This window comes from Ornithodoros turicata, unplaced genomic scaffold, assembly GCF_037126465.1.
Source record: "Ornithodoros turicata isolate Travis unplaced genomic scaffold, ASM3712646v1 Chromosome49, whole genome shotgun sequence".
NCBI classification, from domain to species: domain Eukaryota; kingdom Metazoa; phylum Arthropoda; class Arachnida; order Ixodida; family Argasidae; genus Ornithodoros; species Ornithodoros turicata.
In genome coordinates this window covers 564,387-584,279 of record NW_026999379.1, presented here as the reverse complement: position 1 = coordinate 584,279, position 19,893 = coordinate 564,387, and the positions used below count along the sequence as shown (strand labels likewise).

General features: G+C 45.7%; 1 protein-coding gene across 4 annotated transcripts in view; it reads left to right on the top strand.

The window, feature by feature from the left end:
- The first annotated feature begins 2,031 nt into the window (after window positions 1-2,031).
- Window positions 2,032-19,893, top strand: part of LOC135374244 (venom metalloproteinase antarease TserMP_A-like) — a 155,959-nt gene continuing 138,097 nt past the window's right edge. For all 4 annotated transcript variants that reach the window (XM_064607245.1, XM_064607244.1, XM_064607243.1 and 1 more), the window contains exons 1-2: window positions 2,032-2,138; window positions 14,304-14,479. In XM_064607245.1, the coding sequence (XP_064463315.1) occupies window positions 2,075-2,138; window positions 14,304-14,479 (240 nt within the window). In that variant the 5' untranslated portion in view covers window positions 2,032-2,074. The remainder of the gene's footprint in view (window positions 2,139-14,303; window positions 14,480-19,893) is intronic.

The following is a 19,893-nucleotide window of genomic DNA, read 5'->3' as shown; positions in this document are numbered from 1 at the left end:
ACAGAGTGTGTATTGGAGCAGCCCATATCCTTGGTCCTAACTATGCCAAGTTATCCAATTTCGGACGCAAGTCATTTATTGCTCTCCCGATTCTACCTTCCCCGAGATTATGTGGTTCTACAGCTGCTGCATGGACGATATCTTTTTTACTCATGCTTTCCGTTTCTTGTTCTGTTGAATAATTGTGAGTTTGCAGCCATCATGTTGTGTATGTTGTCATGTATGTTGGTGTGCACTAATGACTTTGTGAACATGCCAAATCTTTTTTCTAGCCACAGATTATAACTTCCACCTCTGCACCCTGCCGCGACCGAAGAATGTCGAGCAGTCCTACTTTTGGACGGAAACTACATGAGGTAGTAACATCTAGATTTCTAAAATTTTTGTCAGCAGACATTTGCTGTTTCTGTACAACTTTCATCGTACATTTCTTTTGTCACAATTAGCACACTCTCGAAGAAAAGTTCTCAGCTTCATCTATGTGCTCCATTATTATTCCTGTACCCTTTTCATCAACAGGAGAATACAAAAGCGCCTATATGGTAAAATGTAACTTTCTTGTTAAGCTCGAAAGTGAAAGGCAAAACTGTTTATACTTCTATTTTCTTTTCTTTTTTTTTAGGTTTTACAGCTCTATGAAGTACATGAAAATATCAGAGGGCAGAAAGTCCTACTCTGTCTCCTGAATTGCTGGACATTAAAAAAGAAAAATACAGAGTTGTGACAAAATGTTGTTTCGGCAAAATATTATTTTGTTCTAATGTTGTTACGAGCTAGATCATGAAAGTCCCACTCTTATATAAAGCGCTGAAATAAATCGAATATACCAGTTTTCCAAGCTTAGACCCCGGGTTTGAAAATACACATTCAAGTGGATATATGTTTATAGCATTAGGTGCAAATAATATACCTTCTGGAAGGTATAAAATTACTTTACCTCGAAGCGTTTATACCACAAATGGTATGCGCCCTGGGACAAGCCGTTTATACCCTATAAGGTTTAAAATTTTCTAACAGTGTGTACGTGGGCTGCTCCTTTTGACAGGAGGAATAGCTTTCTAAAATTTATTTCATCTAACTGAAATCCATCTTGACGGTTACGGCTGCGTGGTTCACGGTTCGCAGCTTCCGTTATCTTACAGGCAAAGAAACCTTCCGCCATTTTGTTGTTCTCTGTGGGCGCATGCAACGTTAACGTCTTTTCACTTGGGTTACCCTCTCGTATAATACCGATCACGGTATGTAGTTTGCCTAAGCCAAAGATTGCGCCACTTTTAACGAAAACGAGGAAGTTACGTCATGCGTCACGGGGAGCAAATCACGGGCCCGCTAGGCCGGCTGTGACAGCCTCGTTTCCTCGTTATGCGTGCAACTTGCAACCTGACGTAAGGAGCCATCGATTTTTGCAACCAAAATAGGTATCTGGCTGTGTATTGGGCGAAGAATCAAGACGAGACTTCGTTACGAAACAAAGTACCCCTTTCCTGATAACGAATTGTTTCTCGTTCGGCGATGTGAGAAGCGCAGTGAAAGTGTACCATTTTATTTGCGGGTCATTTTATTTTCGTTATTTTATTGTTCTGTTACCGTCTCAGCTTTGCTGTCTTTGCTGACCGTTTGCCTTCCATTTGCTTTCTTTTGTTGAAGCTTATGTTTACGCCATTGTTTCTCAGTCTGCATACAACAGCAGCAAGGCTGGAGTTGAGGAAACAAGCAAGACATATCCGTGGTAGAACCTTATTAACCATTATACAACACAGGCATCTTCTGTGTCTTGTGCGTGCAGTCCATTAAATTGCATCCTGCAGTTCTTGTATGTCTGCTCGTTATAGTAGATATTATTTTGTGTGTCGAACATTTTTGTTCATCTCCATATGCCCTATAGATATCGCCGGGAGTGCAGGAAACGTCAATCAGATGTGTGCACAACAAAGCGTCGCTCACTCGTCTCTGTTTGTGCTTTCACGATAAATCCATTTTAATCGATTACATAACGACTCTTTGCTGGAGACCTCGGGTATAAGATGACCGCCAACCGGAAACTTCATTGTTATTGGCGTGTGCGCTGCGGACTATGTTGCTGGATAACCGTGTCCCTGTTGTTGCGCTAACATTGCTGGCCGCCGTGTTCTGCGCTGGTGAGTCCCGTATATTTCACTAACATGCACATTGAGGGAGGAATGAATTTGTTAGTAATGCTTTTTCGTGGCTCGCCTCAGGAATGCGGGAGGCAGACCTCCGACTCATTAATTTTCTGTAGCAAGCGTTAAATGCATTGCCTCGCCTCGCCAGGAGCTACCGGGCGAAGGCCAATCCCAACGTTTGTTCAGTATCCCGGCCTGCCAAAACAGCTTCCGCTTTGCGTTGCGTGGGGGTTGGAGAACCTGAAAAATAAGCGTAACGTGTGCTATACGTGAGTTTGGGCCTCAGATGCTGTCACGAATAGTGAACATTCTGAACATGCTTCACGCTGAATTGTAGGCAATAGACGCTCTGTTTCGAAAAGCGAGAAGCTCTGTACTGACTGCAGCTTTTTGTACAGTCGATCGCATGATATGTAGGATTTCAATGAGTGTTTTGGTTTCGAAAAGAAGAGAAAAAAAAAACGTATTTGACCAACCGAGATTCATGCCGATGACCGTCCTGTATGATGTCTGCCCGGGAACACTCCAAGAGAATAATAGAGAAATTTTAGTCATTTCGAGGATTAGATGAATTGCGGTACTCATTGGTCCCTCTCCAGACTAAATGCACAGAAGCTTATGCGAAACTTAAGAACTGTTTTCAGTGATAGAAAGTAAATTTCAAGGTTTGTCGAAAGTGCGCAATAATGGCTAGCTGAGGAAGGAGAGACTGCAGTTGTTCACCAATTTACTAAATGTATTTCGTAGGGTGCAGTCGCAGAGATCCACCTGCTGAATTATGAGCGTTGTGCTTGCACTGCTTCTCAAGAAAATTCCTCAAGTTGATTTGGAGCACAGCTTACAGCTTTATTAGTTGTGTTCATAGCATAAGTCCTGATCAGAAAAAAAAAAAAAAATATGCAGTCACACTCATAAGGTGTCCGAATTTATTCGTTACGTATTTTTACTCAAAAAATCCATGAGACGAGCACACAAGCGCGTTCCTTTTTTTTTTTCAACATATATCAGTTCGTTCTTGGAGGTGGGTGACACGACCAGGAGGGCATTCTCTCGAAGAGATTATGTGACTGCGTAATGTCTAATTACCTCATGTTAATTACATAACTCTCTAATTAGGGCTTTTTTGCAAAAGTAAGACAGCACAGAATAGGAGACCATCCTCGTTGAAAGCCATTGTATTAAAAGGAGGGGGGAAAACTCCCGAAGCAAGCACATACGTTGCAGTATCCATCCTGAAATTGTTGCATACAGAGCAGAAGTGAAATCCGCGAGCACCCGTATCCCATTGACAACATGGCCTTAACCATCGACGGCGTATCTGGGCAGCAAAGCGGTTGATTTGTCCATCACATTACCACCTACACTGTAAAAAGATCACTGCATGGCACGCTGTGCGCCAACCATTGCCACGAATGATAGGGATATCGCTTCTCATTCCTATCCCTATCATTCCTAGCAGTGGTTCGTGCACATTCTGCTATGCGCTGAAGTTTTGTTTTGAGAGTGTACACTAATCATCTCCATAGTTCCAAAGCACGTTCCGACGTAATTGATCGTTGTCCTTCCTCGTGCCTCGTGCCCTATTTCAGTTTCGGCTCATTTGTATTGCGAAATTGGGCGATGGATATTTGAGCATGCTTGCTCGTGTCAGGATTTCGACTAATGGAATAGCTTTCAACAAGGGCTTTCTCCCATTTTGCTATCTCACTTTTGCTCCAAAGCCCCTAAATAGACAGGGAATTATTGCATTTTACCAAATAGTCTCGTACAATGTAGATATTATCCAAGGTATATGCAGGAAACTGCCATAGGCTCCTGCGTCTTCAGAATGACATCATGATAGACACCCCAAGCCATCCGTTGCTCGGACTACTACGATTGTAACTAAATGACGTCAGAGGTGACGTCGGCAGTATTAAATAATAAGCAGGGCATAATTAACCACGGCCGTTTACATTCGCGCACTTCAATTGCGCTGTATCCCATTTCACTCTTCCTGCCCCAACCATACTAATCACCCATGGCAACAATACTAGACGAGAACAGAGAAAAATAAATCATATCAGGTTTATTGACACATATCAATTCTCAATGAATGCATACAGTGATCACGTTCTTGACAATTTACAGTTTTTTCTCTGCGCGCGCTTGGCCAGCACGGACGTATATTCTGCTGCTCCTGAGATTGTGTATTGCCATAAGCCTACGTAACGTTTATTTCTCTCTTGGGGTACCCCGGAGGCCTTCGCGCTGCTGGCGTGGGTACGCGACGGCCCCATGCCGGAACCGTGCTGCGGGGATGTTTCTAATATGGAGCACTCTCTACGAGAGCCCAGCCGCTCCCCCATAGACAGGGGACCGGCTCGTCACAGCGCTGATGCCACAAGAAAGGTTCTCCCACCTGAAACCTCCACGCTGTACGACTGGTCTGCCTCAACCGAAGTTTCTGGCTAAGACATGGCCGACCTTCATAGCAGTATCGGTCATCAGCAAGGAGCTGGTGATCCTTTTACCCTGGTGACATACAAGAAGAATAGTCGACAAGGTATTCCTGTTGTGCCTAAGCCTGCTGGACAAGATTGTTCCTTTTGGAGGGTGAACCCAAATGCAATTGCGAAAGACATCCTATCTGCTGCTCACGAACCTATCCTACTCCATCGGGTAAATAATGATGGCTCCATGTGTATCTTTGTGAAAACCGAGGGGACAGTCTCTAATCTTCTTGACCTTCGGTCTGTCGCCGGCATTGATGCTACCGTTGTCATCCCAACGTCGAATCTCATGAATCAAGGGAAAATCACCGATGTGCCGCTGGCGTACTCAAATCAAGACCTCGCCGCCTATTTGGAATCAGAGGGTGTTCTATCGGCTCGGAGTCAAGTGCGTCATGTCTCCACTGAAGAAGGGTCCGACAGGTACATTCCCTTGAAGAGTGTCATACACACGTTTCGGCCCACACAGAAGCTACACCAAGAAGTCCATCTGGGATTCTCCATGCACAAGGTACGCGAGTACGTGGAAGGTCCACTGCAATGTTTCCTTTGCCAAAGGTTGGCCACCTTGCCCGTAACTGCCGTTGGCCTCAACGTTGTAAAGTTTGCTCTGGCCCACACCATGTGAAAGATTGCACAACTCGTCGTCAACCGAAATGTGCCAACTGTGGTGGCCCTCATGTCGTCTCCCATTCCCAATGCCCTCATAACCGTTCAGCAATACGACGTTTTCAAGCAACCCCCCGCAACCCCCGCAGCAACCTAGCTGGTCTGGAACAGGTGTCACCAACGCCCGTGTCACTTATGCTGGTGCTGTAAGCACCCCAAAGAGTATCACATCACCATAGTCGGTGACCTCGAGTCGATTGAAGCGGTCCTGTAACCCAGCATCGAGTGCTGGCGCTGTAATGCCTACGCTGCTTCCTCTTTTGGTCGCTACTCTCAAAGCGATAGTTTCTGCGTTCCCTGCCACTGCATCGTTGCCTCAGGTTCAGCAGCTTTTCGCTGTAGATGGCCTGCTCGCATCGTTCCATCATGAAGAGTCTCTATAAGAGGGCCATGGTGATGCAGTGGAATGCAAGAGGTCTGCGCAGCAAGCTCCTTGAACTCAAGTTGTTTTTGCTTAAGTAGCCTATTCCGATTCTGGCTTTCAGCGAAGCGTACCTCAAGGGCGACTTCAAACTCAGTGGTTATAATATTTTTACGTCAATTGTGTCAACTCAAGTGTGTCATCGAGAACTGTATTATGTGTAAGGGCAGATTTGACAGCTGTCCGTTTTCAGAGCCCCCAGATTGCTTCGACCATGGACCATGTAAGGTGCAAGGTCCGTTTGGGTAGTCTGTCGCTTTCAGTCGTCAGTTTGTATACCCCACCATCTTCACCCCTGATGCCGCAGGACGTTCAAAATACCTTTATATGGCTAGAATCACAAGCACATACCTCTTTTTTGGTTGTTGGCGACATCAACGCCCACAATCAGGTGTGGGGAAGTAGAACGACAGACAGAAGAGGAAGAATCAGGAGTGATGCCATCGAAGATCTGAATCTCTGTCTCCTTAACGATGGTTCACCCACTTACTTACGCAGGGACTTCACGACAGACGCCCTAGACGTTTCACTTTGTTCCAAGGACATTTCTAGGTCTCTATCATGGGCTACCGACGTTGATGGGCGAGGCGGTGCTCACCTGCCTATCTATATCTCGTGTGATAGACATGTCTCACAACCTCGATGCAAAACGGTTAGATTGACTAACTGGAGCACATTTCGCGCGGCGGTCACCAGTCATGTGCACCAGGGCATGTCGGCATACCAGTTAACAGAACTCCTGCCATCTTCTCTTCGATCATCATCTCGACATGTGAAGGTCACATCAGGTCACATGGGTACAAATCATCGTGTTGAACAGCTTCGAGCATGCAGGAGAAGGGCTGAACGGAAGGCAAGACGGTCGGGATTGCTCGAAGATATTGCAGCAGCTCGGCGTATCGCCAGATCTGTACAGAGGGCACTTAAGGTAGTAGATCGTCAGCGATGGCGTCGCTTTTGCTCAACCCTCTCGCCCTTTCACTCTGCCACGAGAGTTTGGAACGTGATTCGCTGTCTGAAGGAGACTCCACCTCAAAGAAATCCGCTGCGTGTGTTGGCCCTTTCGCTCAATAAGACTGAGCATGATGTTGCTTCCGCTTTTTGCACAGTCATCACAGCCAGTTCTCGGGCTGCCAGTAGTGATTAGTATCAAGCACATACCTCTCGTCTTCAGGGGGTAGTTGCACGGGCGGACCTGGTCACCCACCGAGAAGTGGACATGAATTTTTCTTTGTCTGAGCTCAAAGCTGCGCTATGTTCATCTCGAGCCCAATCACCGCCAAGCCAAGATGGCATTACTTATAGAGTCATCCGTTACCTTAGTGCTGCTGCTATGTCCTGTCTTCTTCACGTGTACAATACGTCGTGGAACAACAGCGTGGTGCCCAGGGGCTGGAATGAAGCCCTGGTTGTTCTTTTGTTAAAGCCTGGGAAGCATCCCTCAGACCTTGCATCGTTTCGCCCAGTCAGCCTGGCAAGATGCCTCGGCAAAGTGCTGGAGCGCATGGTGCTTCATCGACTAGAATGGTGGCTCTAACGGTATCGGGTATTTCCGAACGAGATGTCTGGCTTTCGTCGGCACCGGAGTCTGATGAACTCCGTCCTTGAACTGAGCAAAGTTCTATAAGAAAATCGTAATGGCGTTTTTTTTTGTTTTTTTTTGGACGTGAAGAGAGCGTACGACACCGTCAGCCATGCGGTGGTGTTGCATGATTACTGACTTTCTACAGCAGAGATTTGTATCGGTGCGCACACGTGATGAAGCCACGCCGGAAGTCGTGGTAACGCAAGGAGTACCACAAGGTAGCGTGTTAAGCCCTATATAATTTAACCCCGTCATGGTAGGTCCGAAGTCCTGCATAACATCCAAGGTCAATATCTCCATGTACGCTGATGTTCGTACCTGAACAGTTGGAAAATCAAGACCTGCAATATGGCGTCGTCTGCAAAGCTCTCTGGACAGAATCATGCAGTTCTTCACTAAAGTCGGCTTGGATATATCAGGGGACAAATCTGCAGCTCTCGCCTTCACAAGGAAGACTACTCGACCCTACCATCTCTTCTTCGCACTAATCCAAAGCTATTTTGGAACGCCATCTTACCCAAAGATCATTCCACATTACAGCTCGAGGTTGAGGGCTCCGCGATACCGCCGGCCCTTTGCGCCTCTGCTCTTAGCGAAGCTTTCTCAAAATCGTTCACAAAATCTCATCCTGCTTGCACTTCATATGATTTCAGGAATAATAACGTGATGTTTCCAATGGACCCTATTGTTCTTGCTCCTAGTGGAATTTTTTCCCTTATTGATAAACTAAAAATGTCTTCTAGTTGTGGAACCGATAATATATGCTCTAAAATTCTAAAAAGCACAAAGGAGTCAACAGGTCTCTTGCTGTACAATATATTTTTGCAAAGTTTACAAACAGGCAGCATCCCGGACGACTGGAGGGTGGCAAAGATTATCCCTGTTTACAAGTCAGGCAGTAAGCATGATCCAGGTAACTACAGGCCCATTTCACTAACCTCTGTACCTTCCAAACTTCTTGAGCATATAATCTATTCCAACCTCATTAACTTTCTTGAATCTACGTCTTTCTTCAGTGATGCACAACACGGATTCCGCCGTGGTCTTTCTTGTGAAACACAGCTTGTGTATTTCACCCATGACTTATTCACGTCTATACATGCCAAGTCCCACATCGACACCATATTCATTGACTTTCGTAAAGCATTCGATACTGTCCCGCACGACCTCCTCCTTTACAAATTGTCCTACCTAAAAATCGACCCTAATGTTCTAGCTTGGATCAAAGACTTCCTTTATAATAGATCACAATTCGTGTATGTTAACAATGCGTATTCGCCCTCCGTCCCTGTTCTGTCCGGAGTACCCCAAGGGTCAGTCCTTGGTCCTCTCTTATTTCTGATATATATTAACGACTTACCGCTCTCAATTACCTCGCATATTAGATTGTTTGCTGACGACTGTGTTATCTATCGCTCAATCACTTCTCCGTCCGACGTTGTTGCCCTACAAGATGACCTCAACGCTCTCTCTAGCTGGTGTAATACTTGGCTTATGAGTCTAAATATTGACAAATGCAAACACATGCCTGTTAATCGCAGTAACCTTCCATTTAACACCTATTTTCTTGGAGGCCATAAACTAGACTCTGTACGTTCTTATAAGTACCTTGGTGTTCACCTCACTAGCAACCTAACATGGGACGTCCATATTAATAACGTACTCACAAGTGCTAATAGAACGCTAGGGTTCATTAAACGAAACTATTCCAGGGCACCTTCTGAACTAAAGAGACAACTTTATGTTACGTTGGTCAGACCTAAGTTGGAATATGCGTCGTCTATTTGGGACCCCCACCAGGCTAACCTCGACTACAAGCTAGAAGCTCTACAAAACCGGGCTGCTCGTTTCATCTTTTCTGATTACTCTCGTTTCACCAGCGTCACCTCACTTAAACTAAACGGATCTCTCCCGCCTTTATCTCTACGTCGTAAATTCTCTCGTCTCTCTTTATTTCATAAGCTCTATTATAATAACGTCCTTCCTAGGTACTCACTGCTATCCCCTCCTCATCATATGTCCAATTACTTGGATCATTCTGAAAAAGTTCTCGTACCGTTCAGCCGCACAAACCATTTTTACAACTCATTCCTTCCTAAGACAGCACTCGAATGGAACAGCCTTCCTGCCTCGCTGGTCGTCGTCCAGGATGCTACACGTTTCCGAAAGCTCCTTGAAGACATGTTCACTGCCCCCACTCCCCTCTGTAATTCCTCTGAGACCTGAGGGTAAATAAAGAAAGAAAGAAAGGAAAGAAAGAAGCATATCAGCTGTTCTTGCTGGCTCGCCGATCAAGCAGGTGAAACATCACAGATTTTTGGGTGTCGTCCTCGACTGCAACTTGTCCTGGAAAAAACACATCACCTTAACAAGAAGGTTCAGCGGTGGACCTTTGTCCTTCGTCATTTTGCTGGCGCCAAGTGGGGTATGAATGTGCAATCACTCCTGGCCGTTCACAAGGGTCTTGTTCGTGGTTCACTTGTGTATAGCCTTCCTGTTGTTCTGTTGTTCACGGTATTTCTGAGACGCAAGTTCAGCGGCTTAGGTGCTTCCATGCACGCAGCCTGAGGATCTGTCTTGGCGTCCCCAGAGCTGCAGGAACGCGGATGGCCATTGCCGAAGCTCATGACATACCAATTGAAGTCCGCAGAACGAGGGAGACTGTACGTCACTATTTACGCCTTATCGCTCATCACCGCCGTCAGTCATTGGTAGCAAAACTTTATTGGCGCAAACAGAGCAACCTCTACAAAATCATTGCGGAAGCAAAGCCTAAATTTCCCTCGTTCGTAGTAAACCCAACAGTGTCGTCGTCTCCCTCGTGGTCTCTGCCACTGCCCTCGATGTCCCCCGGCATTCCGGGACACAACGTTAAAAAAATAAAGTGCCACCGTCAGTCCTTCGCCAGATGTCATTGGACATGATGTTAAGCGTCTACGCTTTGTTATTTGTTATTCCATCGGTCTCACGGTTATCGACGGGCACATTGCACTTCCTCTACGTCCGCGCAGAGCTTTACTGCATCTTGTCGTTCCTGCGGTATGCTCTGCACGAAGCTCCGCGAATGTGGGTTATACACACGGACTCCAGGGCAGCCCTGCAGTGCATAGAAAGCATAGGTGCACGAGGTACATTGGCTCCAATTGTCACGGACATCCTCAGCGACGCTCAGCGTCTCTGCGACGTAGGTCACTCCATCACTTTTCAGTGGATCCCAGGTCACTGTGGACTAACCGGAAATGAAGAGGCTGACAGAGTGGCTGCTGTTGCCAGACAATGCCAGGGGTGATACCGAATATGTTGTCCCGTGGTGACAGGAGGGCATTCTTGTCGTCGATTATCCTACCAATGGCGTCCCAAGAATATCACCGGGACATTACAGACAGGTCCTTGTTGCACGCCGTCGATCCAACTTTGTCGTTGTTCCTCCCAGGCCGTTTGCCCCGCTGTCTCACCTCCCTTCTGCATCGACTTCGCCTCAGCGTGGCCTTCACCCCGCAGTTCAGACACAGACTTCTGGTTATGGTTATGCTTCAACCAGCTCGTGTTCCAACTGCGGCATAGTGGCAAGCATTCAACACGTCCTCATCGACTGCCCTCTATACAGTTCGGAGAGAGCAATGCTCAACTGACCCGTATCAACAACAAGCCCCTCAGCCTTGCAGCAATCTTGGGTCCTTGTTCTAACTCTGTGCAGCACCGTCAATGCCTGCACTCATTGTATGTGTTCCTGACGTCTTCTAACCTGCTTGAACTCCTATGACTTCAGAGCTGTTGCCATGAATGCGCAGATGTTATCTTCGCAGCATTTCATCTCAGGTGGCCGACCGAATGAACTACTATCCCCATCAGTTACGACGCACCTGCGTGTGTGATATCTCATGTGCGTGTATCATGTGTGTGCGCGAGTGTGTATGCCTCAACTTTTTCATCGTCATCCCACTCATAAACTAACCCACATGCACTAAGGAATGGTACCGCAATTGTTGCGGTGAATCACCTCATTCCATCGTCATTCAAGTAGTAGTTGTTGTTGACAACTCCAAACAGAAGGGTATCGTGATGGTCATGTAGAAATTAGGAAGGTTCACTTAAGATGCATCTCTCCCCTAGAGTGTAATGTACACGTAGCGATTAGCCGTTTGCATTTCTTCACTTCCTGTTGCGGGGCCGGCAACAGGGGATGCTTTGTATTCATCTCTTCACACGTGTTAATCTTGGTCTACAGCTCCGAGATGTGAACGTCGCTTCCTGTTTAACCCCTGAAGTGTACGCACTCTATATTACTTTGCACGGACTTACATCACGGATACAGGGGGTGCACGGATACAAGCCCACTGTGACACATGCGCAGGAGAGCAGGATACGGAAACGAACTCGGGTGGTAGATGATTTCGTATATCTGTTCGAGTGTGGCAGATAATTTTTCCTAGATTGAAGTTATGAATAAACTATTAGTACACACAAAAACCACGCGGATGTCGTAAATATTTTGTTTACGATCGTACCTCTGCTACAACACCCGGATCACACCATCACTCGCGTCACGGAGAGTACATTGTTGCCGGGTCAGATTATTATTTTTTCGCTTTTGCTACCTGGCTAAATGTACCTTGTATTATCTTCAAAGGAATGTCCTACTGGATGCATAACCCACCTGTAAAGATGGTATCTATATGGTGACTTTTGATTTAAAAAATATTATCTGTATACATGATGTACATCAAGCATAGAAACGTCGCAAGCTCGAACTCAACAATACAAAGATTAAATTGACAGCTCAAAATATAAGATAGAATGCTGCTTTCCAAAATTATTTTATTGACGGATTTATTCGCTCTATCACTGATGTATTCCTTGAACAGAATACACATATTGATTCTATAGGAACAAAACAAAGCACTCTTTCCACTGCATGTAGTCACAAAGGAATACTGCAACCACGTGAGTGGTTCTTACATACCCTGACAATTATGCTCCATCTACAGGGTGTGTCTTTTAGTTCGTTACATAACTTTTCTAGAAAACCTAGCAGAGCAAAATAGAGGTCGTTTTACCAGGTTGGATATACGGCCAGGCGAACACCCTGTAGGACAGCATATGCAACTGCTGGACGACTAATTAGCTATTAGTTAGATGTTTTCTGGGAAATGTGAGACGGCCGTATTGGAGCCAGTCATTATTCAAATTCATCGTCCTTAGTAAACACCCTGAGAAGCGAACGTACTTCGAGATCGAAATTGCCAAATTTTGCGATGAAAGATGAAAGTCACTGAAAAGGTTAGCCAGCTGTAGGTCTCGAACCCACATCTTCTAGATTGCCGATCCAGGCCTCTACAAATTGAGCTAAGCTAACACGCCTTCTCAGCGACTTCCAGGGTGCGTCATCTGAAGGGACAAACTAGCTACTCTCTTGCATTCATCCTCCTTTCACTCTTGCATTTTTTCTCACTCATACACACATTCATACGACGGGGTCGACGCAGGCGGCAACTGTTGAACATGAAAGAACTGATGTTCTGAGGTTGGAACGACATAGAAGGGACAAATACATACAAGGCCTCAATTTGCCTAAGAAATTAACGATGAAAGATGAAAGTCACTGAAAAGGTTAGCCAGCTGTAGGACTCGAACCCACATATTCTGGATTGCCGGTCCAGGGCTCTACCAATTGAGCTATGCCGTTCCAGCCTCAGAACATCAGTTCTTTCATGTTCAACAGTTGCCGCCTGCGTCGACCCTGTCGTATGAAAGTGTGTATGAGTGAGCAAAAATGTAAGAGTGAAAGGAGGATGAGTGAGAGAGAGTGGCTGGTTTGTCCCTTCAGATGACGCACTCTGGAAGTCGCTGAGAAGGCGTGTTAGCTTAGCTCATTTGGTAGAGCCCTGGACCGGCAATCCAGAAGATGTGGGTTCGAGTCCTACAGCTGGCTAACATTTTCAGTGACTTTCATCTTTCATCGTTAATTTCTTAGGCAAATTGAGGCCTTGTATGTATTTGTCCCTTCTATGTCGTTCCAACCTCAGAACATCAGTTCTTTCATGCCAAATTTTGCTATGTAAATGAGCCGAAACCGGAACTAGTACGCACCACTCGAGCGCAGACACAGCGACCATGTGACACGGCCACGTGCTTTGGAGCGATGGAGGTGATTGGAAAAGGCACTAACCTGTTGGCCGACTCAGATAAGGCAAGGGTCGCGTCGTTTCTGCGCTCCAAAAGCGGGTTTTGGCTTATTTGCATAGCAAAATTTGAGAGTTTACATTTCAAGGTACGTTCGCTTCACAGAGCGCTTAATAAGGACTATGGATCTGAATAAGGACTGGCTCCAATACCGCTGTCTCGCATTTCCCAGAAAAGATCTAGTTAATAAGTTAATTATTAAATCTTAGCGAATTAGTCGTCCAGTAGTTGCATACGCCCTACCGGATGTTCGCCTGGCCGCACCCCACCTGCTAAAATGGCGTCTATTTTGCTCTGCTAGTTTTTTTAATAAAAATTCTGTAACGAATAAAAAACAACACCCTGTATGTATCGACAATCAATGTGCAACGCTCCATGGTACGTTTGAACTGTAGTAGTCGTTTGGGCACGAGGTTGTCGGGAGGTGGAAGGTACCGCGTACCGTCTGGCTTCAAGGTTACTGGAAGTTTCTTCTGACGGCACAGAGGTTGCGGTAAAGACAGCAACTTGGGTAATGGGAGCACGATAGTCATACTTGCTGAACACTTCTGGAGCGCGTAATGCGGAATTGTCGTCCCGAAGGCGGCAGCAATGCATAAGCTTGGCAGCGAACTTGCGTGTAATTCTAAAGCGAATCCACGATGGGCTAGTCCTGGGCAGACGTCAGGCAAACGCTATTACTGCACGATAGCAGCGTTTGAGAGCGGCTACAAAGAATGATAGACGTTCTGAAGGACAACACCGTGCTGTTATGTATTCAATAATCTACTTAAAGGCGCGCACAGTACTAGCCTAATCGCTCATTTCAGATTTTGCCCAAGAAACTGTCGTGTACCCAGAAATCCTTCAAGGCAGGGCGGATGATGGCGCAACAATACTCAAACTCACCGATGATTTGACACTAAATCTCCGACAGAAGCCAGCTTACGGGGATCAATTGCTCCTAAGGACCACACGTGAAGACGGCGTTCTTGTCAGCGAATATGTAAGTTGTTCTGGAACTAACAAACTCTAATGTATTTTACGAATCTTCTAGTTATATGTTTTGCAAATCATTGCTCACACGGTTTCACGTTTTCTACACTCTTAAAAGAGAACTTTACCACATAGCACGCTGAATGCCAAACATTGCACAAATTGATCACTTCTCGTTCGTGGAAAACACGGGCCGTATACCTTTCTGTGACAGTTATCAAAACAACAACAGCTTTATTGTGAGATTATGAATGGGGAACAAACTCGATTATCACAGCTGCATACTGTCCCAGCAAGGCGTATGCCTCCCGTTTTCAACAAATAAGGAGACAGAACGATGTCACTCGGGATGACGATTAGCTAGGATCGTGCTGGTTTGTTTTTTGAGCCTACTATATTAAACGACCATCATATTTTTAGACGAAAGCTTACAGAAGTCTTGTCATTGTTATAATAAAAGCACCATCGCCTTAATAGAAAGTATCTGCTCTGAGGGTGGAATATATATACACGCACATAGACGAACAAAACACAAGCCTCAAAGTATCTAAGAGCATGAATGATTCGAATGGCGGACTTAACGGCAATCACGAGGTGCAAGGTTTCGCTTTCTCCTTGCTACCGGGCTTTGTCGACGACTGCCATATTTCAATAATCCATGCACTTCTTGATCCACTGACGAATTACTCCAAAACGTGGAAAGGGTACGATATGCGCCATACACGTGTATTGCTGACAGCCGCTCGGCTGTACATGCAAAAAAGCCAACGACGCAGGTCATGGTGTTGACTCCTGGTGCTCTTACTGAGCCCCAAGTAAACATATAATATATCCATTCCATGAACTTTGAAAATGTACAGATTTAAAATTTGTGCCTACAGCCAGCGCTATTCAATGCATGAACAAAACAAAAATTCATCTTCTGGCCTCATGTTTCTATGTGTTCGCAACGAATTCCAACAGTGCCCAAGCAAGCATACTGGAAAGACATAAATCTCTCAAAACCGCATTTCCGTTCAATTGTGCCATGCAGGATGTGAAATACCATATAGCGTCTGGTTAACAGCAAAGCGAGACAAACATATGTGTTGCAGCATCAATTTTTCGGCTTCTACTCCCAGGCACGCGCAAAATGGCAACTATTGCGTCTTTAGTACGCCGGACCTCAAGAATGAATCAATCATCAATTGGTGAACAATGAAACGAATACGCAGGGAAACGATGAGTAGTTTTTCTGCGTAGTTCCCGTTATTTTCAATACAGGTCCGTCATCGTTTGGGAGGAGCCTGTATTGCAGTAGAGAAGCATTTTGTGCTAGTGCGGCAGGCATTGATGCACCGCTTCTTACATATTTTCATCCGATGCAAATTTACGAACGCCCGGATCCTCCTTGAGGCGGCCCAGGATGTGGTAGTTCGATGCTCAAGATCTGCCGATCAAGATGTGGAAGGAAATCAAATCGATGATCGCAAATGGTTGAATTTGTCATAAGAAACTTATGCGTTGTGTGCACAGGCGTATCATGCTGAACAACAGCCCACTTACTCAGCCATCAATGGCGTTTTGTTTCAGAATTTTGTTTCGTAGCGGGTTCCAGATGTAGCACTAGCAGAATACAATTTGTTTTTGCGTTCACTGTATACCCCGTAAGCGTATAATGATCTACAATAGTACCCTTGTGATCCGAAAAACGCGTCGAGTGAAATTTCCCCACAGTCGAGTGACCTAGAAACTTCTTCGGTTTCGGAGGCGGGCTGTTTCGCCATACTATTTTCACCAGTGGCTATGCGGGTCCGATATGATGAAATTGGTTAACCCAACACTCACGGGCAAAAATTTGAGGGCGATTAATGTATTTAGTGCGATGGCAATGCGTTAGCATTAGACGTTCGTCTTGCTTTTAATTGTTTCCTGGTGCTTCTTATTCTGACTAGTAGAAGGTCCGGGATCCATTGGAAAACGTTGCAGTTTCAAGGGAATACGAATTTTTTTTTCTTGTTTTCATCAGAAAGAAAACGTTTCCCTGAGTCTAGAATGAAAAAAATGACCTTCGGATATCTCCGTGACGCCAGCATCCGCGCGATGGTCGCAGTCTATCGCAGTCGCATCCTGTAGTGTTTGCCGATGCCGAGACGATGTTGGGTGGTTGGTTGCACTAATTCACGTCAATATTCGCCGGGCATCGAATGCCATATGCTTCTCAGTGACGAGAGAGACAGCCTTTGATGGCACGAAGCAATCGGACCGCCGGAATGGAAGGACGGTGCGGTGCCATCGACTGCTCGTGTTTGCAGCGAACATTTCCATGATTGGGGTTACAAAGGGGACGCTGGATCTCTTCAACGTTCTGGGTACCGAGCTCAGTGTCGCTTAAAACAAGGTGTGGTGCCATTATAACACTTGTCCACAACGGGGAAACAACATACACCTAAACGACGCAAAAGTGTGAGTACTTTTCGTTATTGGGGCTAACAAGGCTCGCTCAGTCCGTGTAGTCCAAATGCTATCACAGATGTCAGGATTGTGTCAGTGGCTTAACTCTCAACTGCATGGCTTCGAACCTTACGGCCACTTACGGCACACAAGAGGGAGAGTAAAGGGAGCTAGAAGAATAAAAGAACCTAGTCACTAAACTCGGGTGGTGCACTGTTCATCAAAATAGACTTCGCTTAGCGTGATCTTAGAAACAATACTTTAACAGAATATTTATGTAATATATTGGACATATGTATCCATTCTTTTCCCTTCACTCATCTGCTTTTATGTTTACAGGTAACTTCCTCAGCTGAGCCTGAAACCCCTGACGTGAGACAGCATGATCACTGCAACCCACTATCAGCGCCGACAAATGCTGTGCAGCCTGCTTTCAGAGACCTCTTTGCAACATTGTCTTGCCTAGCATTCGGTCTCCGTATATTGCTTGCAAGTTTTGTTGTTGCTGTTGTTTGATATCAGTTTACTTTATCATGTGTACAAATGTGATATTGAGGAGGACGTACCATCACAATTACCTGAATAAGCTAGGTTGCTTTTAATAGCTACATACTTTTGTTCCTTATCTTATAACCATTATTCTGGTGGATTATATTCATTTGCATTCACCGGAACTGGAGCTGCATAGTCTGTTATTCTCTTTCTTCTCTCAAACCAGGGCGGCGCAACTGTATGGCAGCTAACGTCTTGCAACCGGATAACATGCCAGAACGACTCCAGCAAATGCTCTGGAGTTCACCTCTAAAATACAGACACCTACGTTTGATGCACCATGTCGTCAGGAGATTTTGTTCCTGCTACAACTGTGTTGTTTGTTTTACAATGCAAAACATAACCTTACCAACGATTACTATACCAGTGGGGTACTGCTCTGTTCAACCGGTTCAACTTGCCCTGGGCGTCCTGTAAAGTCTGTGCAGTGACTTCATCCCTTATTTGCTGATAACATTGATGCCAATACTGTTCTTAAATGAGCTGTGTGGCAGTGTGAAATAGGATACACCGTTTGCTTTCATACACTCCAAGTCCAAATGCGCCTATTGTACCGCTTGCGATGAAAAGAACGCATATTTCAAGCCTTTTTCATGTCGATTTGTATGCGATACGAGGCTGTATGTGTCATTTTACTCCTGATACGCGGCACAAATCAAGGCCTACGCAACATGAGAGGAAACATGAGAGAACTGATGTTCTGAGGCTGAAACACATAGAAAGCACAAATACGTACAAAGCCTCAAGTGCCTAAGAAATTAATGATAAAAGATGGAAGTTACTGCTAGCCAGCTGTAGGATTCGAACCCACATCATCTGGATTACCGGTAATCCAGAAGATGTGGGTTCGAGTCCTACAGCTGGCTAACCTTTTCAGTAACTTCCAACTTTCATCATTAGTTTCTTAGGCACTTGAGGCTTTGTATGTATTTGTCCATATGACATGTCCATATGAGATGTTCATATGTTTCCTTATGACATGGGCATATGACATTTTCCCTCAAGTGTTTATGAGGATTAGATTCTCATTTGTGTCTTGGAAAGGTCCGTCATAGGGAGCAGGCTTGAGGCGGTTCGCGTGTACAACCTCAATTTTTCCACTGGCAATGCGCTGAATTCTTATATTGACGGGAGAGATCTGTTTGACTACTCTATAGAGTAGTCAAACAGGGTGCCCTTCCATTTTGGGTCAACTTTTTCGCGAGACCGGGAGCACCTTCGCCTTTCTGCAGGTAGACACGAGCCCCTGGATTAAAAGTCACTCATTTTGCCGCTTTGTCAAATCGATACTTTCTGGACTTCGCGGTGGATTTCACTGTTTCGCGTGCAATTTCATGAGCTGTCTGCAGCCTAGCCATAAGCTCTGCCTTGTAATCCTCGGCTGTTGCGTAACTGAACACTCTGAAGTCCCCAACGCCCGCATTTGGAACAATCGGATCTCTTTCGTGCAACAGGAAGAATGTGGTTTCGTTGCAGCTTTCGTGGACGGCAGCATTGTATAAAACATAGCGTATGGCAACCACAAGTCCCAGTCGCGCTGGTCTCGTGCTACATGGTGGGACAAGATCTTTGCGACCGTTTGGTTGAGGCGCTCTACTGTACCATTACACGCCGGGTGATACGGAGTAGTGCTTAGTTTCTTTATGCCTGGAAAGCTGCAGACAAGAAGTTCCTGCCCCTATTTGTCAACAACTGCTTCGGAACCCCATGTCTCAACACAACTTTTTCAACGAATTCCCTGGCAACGGTATGTGCCTTTTTTTCCGGGAGCCCGATTGCCTCACTGTACTTGGTGAAGTGGTCTGTGAAAGTTAGGATGTATTTGTTTCCCAATGTGGTGAGAGGCAACGGGCCCATGATGTCCATTGCTGTTCTTTCAAATGGGCTCGTTACCCCTTCGAACATCTCTAAGGGTGCAGGCTTCCTATGCTTTGGCGTTTTACGCTGCAGACAAGACTCGCATTTTGAACAGTAGTTACGGATATCCCGAGTCATTCCCACCCATTAGTAAAAGCGCTCTATCATCCTCTTTGTTTTATTGGCGCCAAGATGGCCAGAAAACGGGTCATCATGGAAAGATCGCAACAAATCCTCTCTCAGGGACATCGGGACCACTATTCTGTCCCATGCCTCGCCTATCCCTCTGCGTCTTCGGGGAAAGCTGCGGTAACGAAGGATACCATCGTTGTCGATGAAGTAACGGTAGTCGGCTGCCTTTTCATGTTTTCCTTCGAACCACCTCATAACTCATTGCACTGCGGTATCACTCTGTTGTTCTGAGTGTATTGTTGTTAAGTCAATACTAGGCACAAATTCCGCAACAGCATTCACGCGGGTACTGCTCTGCTCAAGGCATCCGCGTTCGTGTTCGCTTTTCCGGGTTTATGCTGTGTTAAATTCGTACTCTTGCAATCTTAACTTCCATCGTGCGAGACGGAA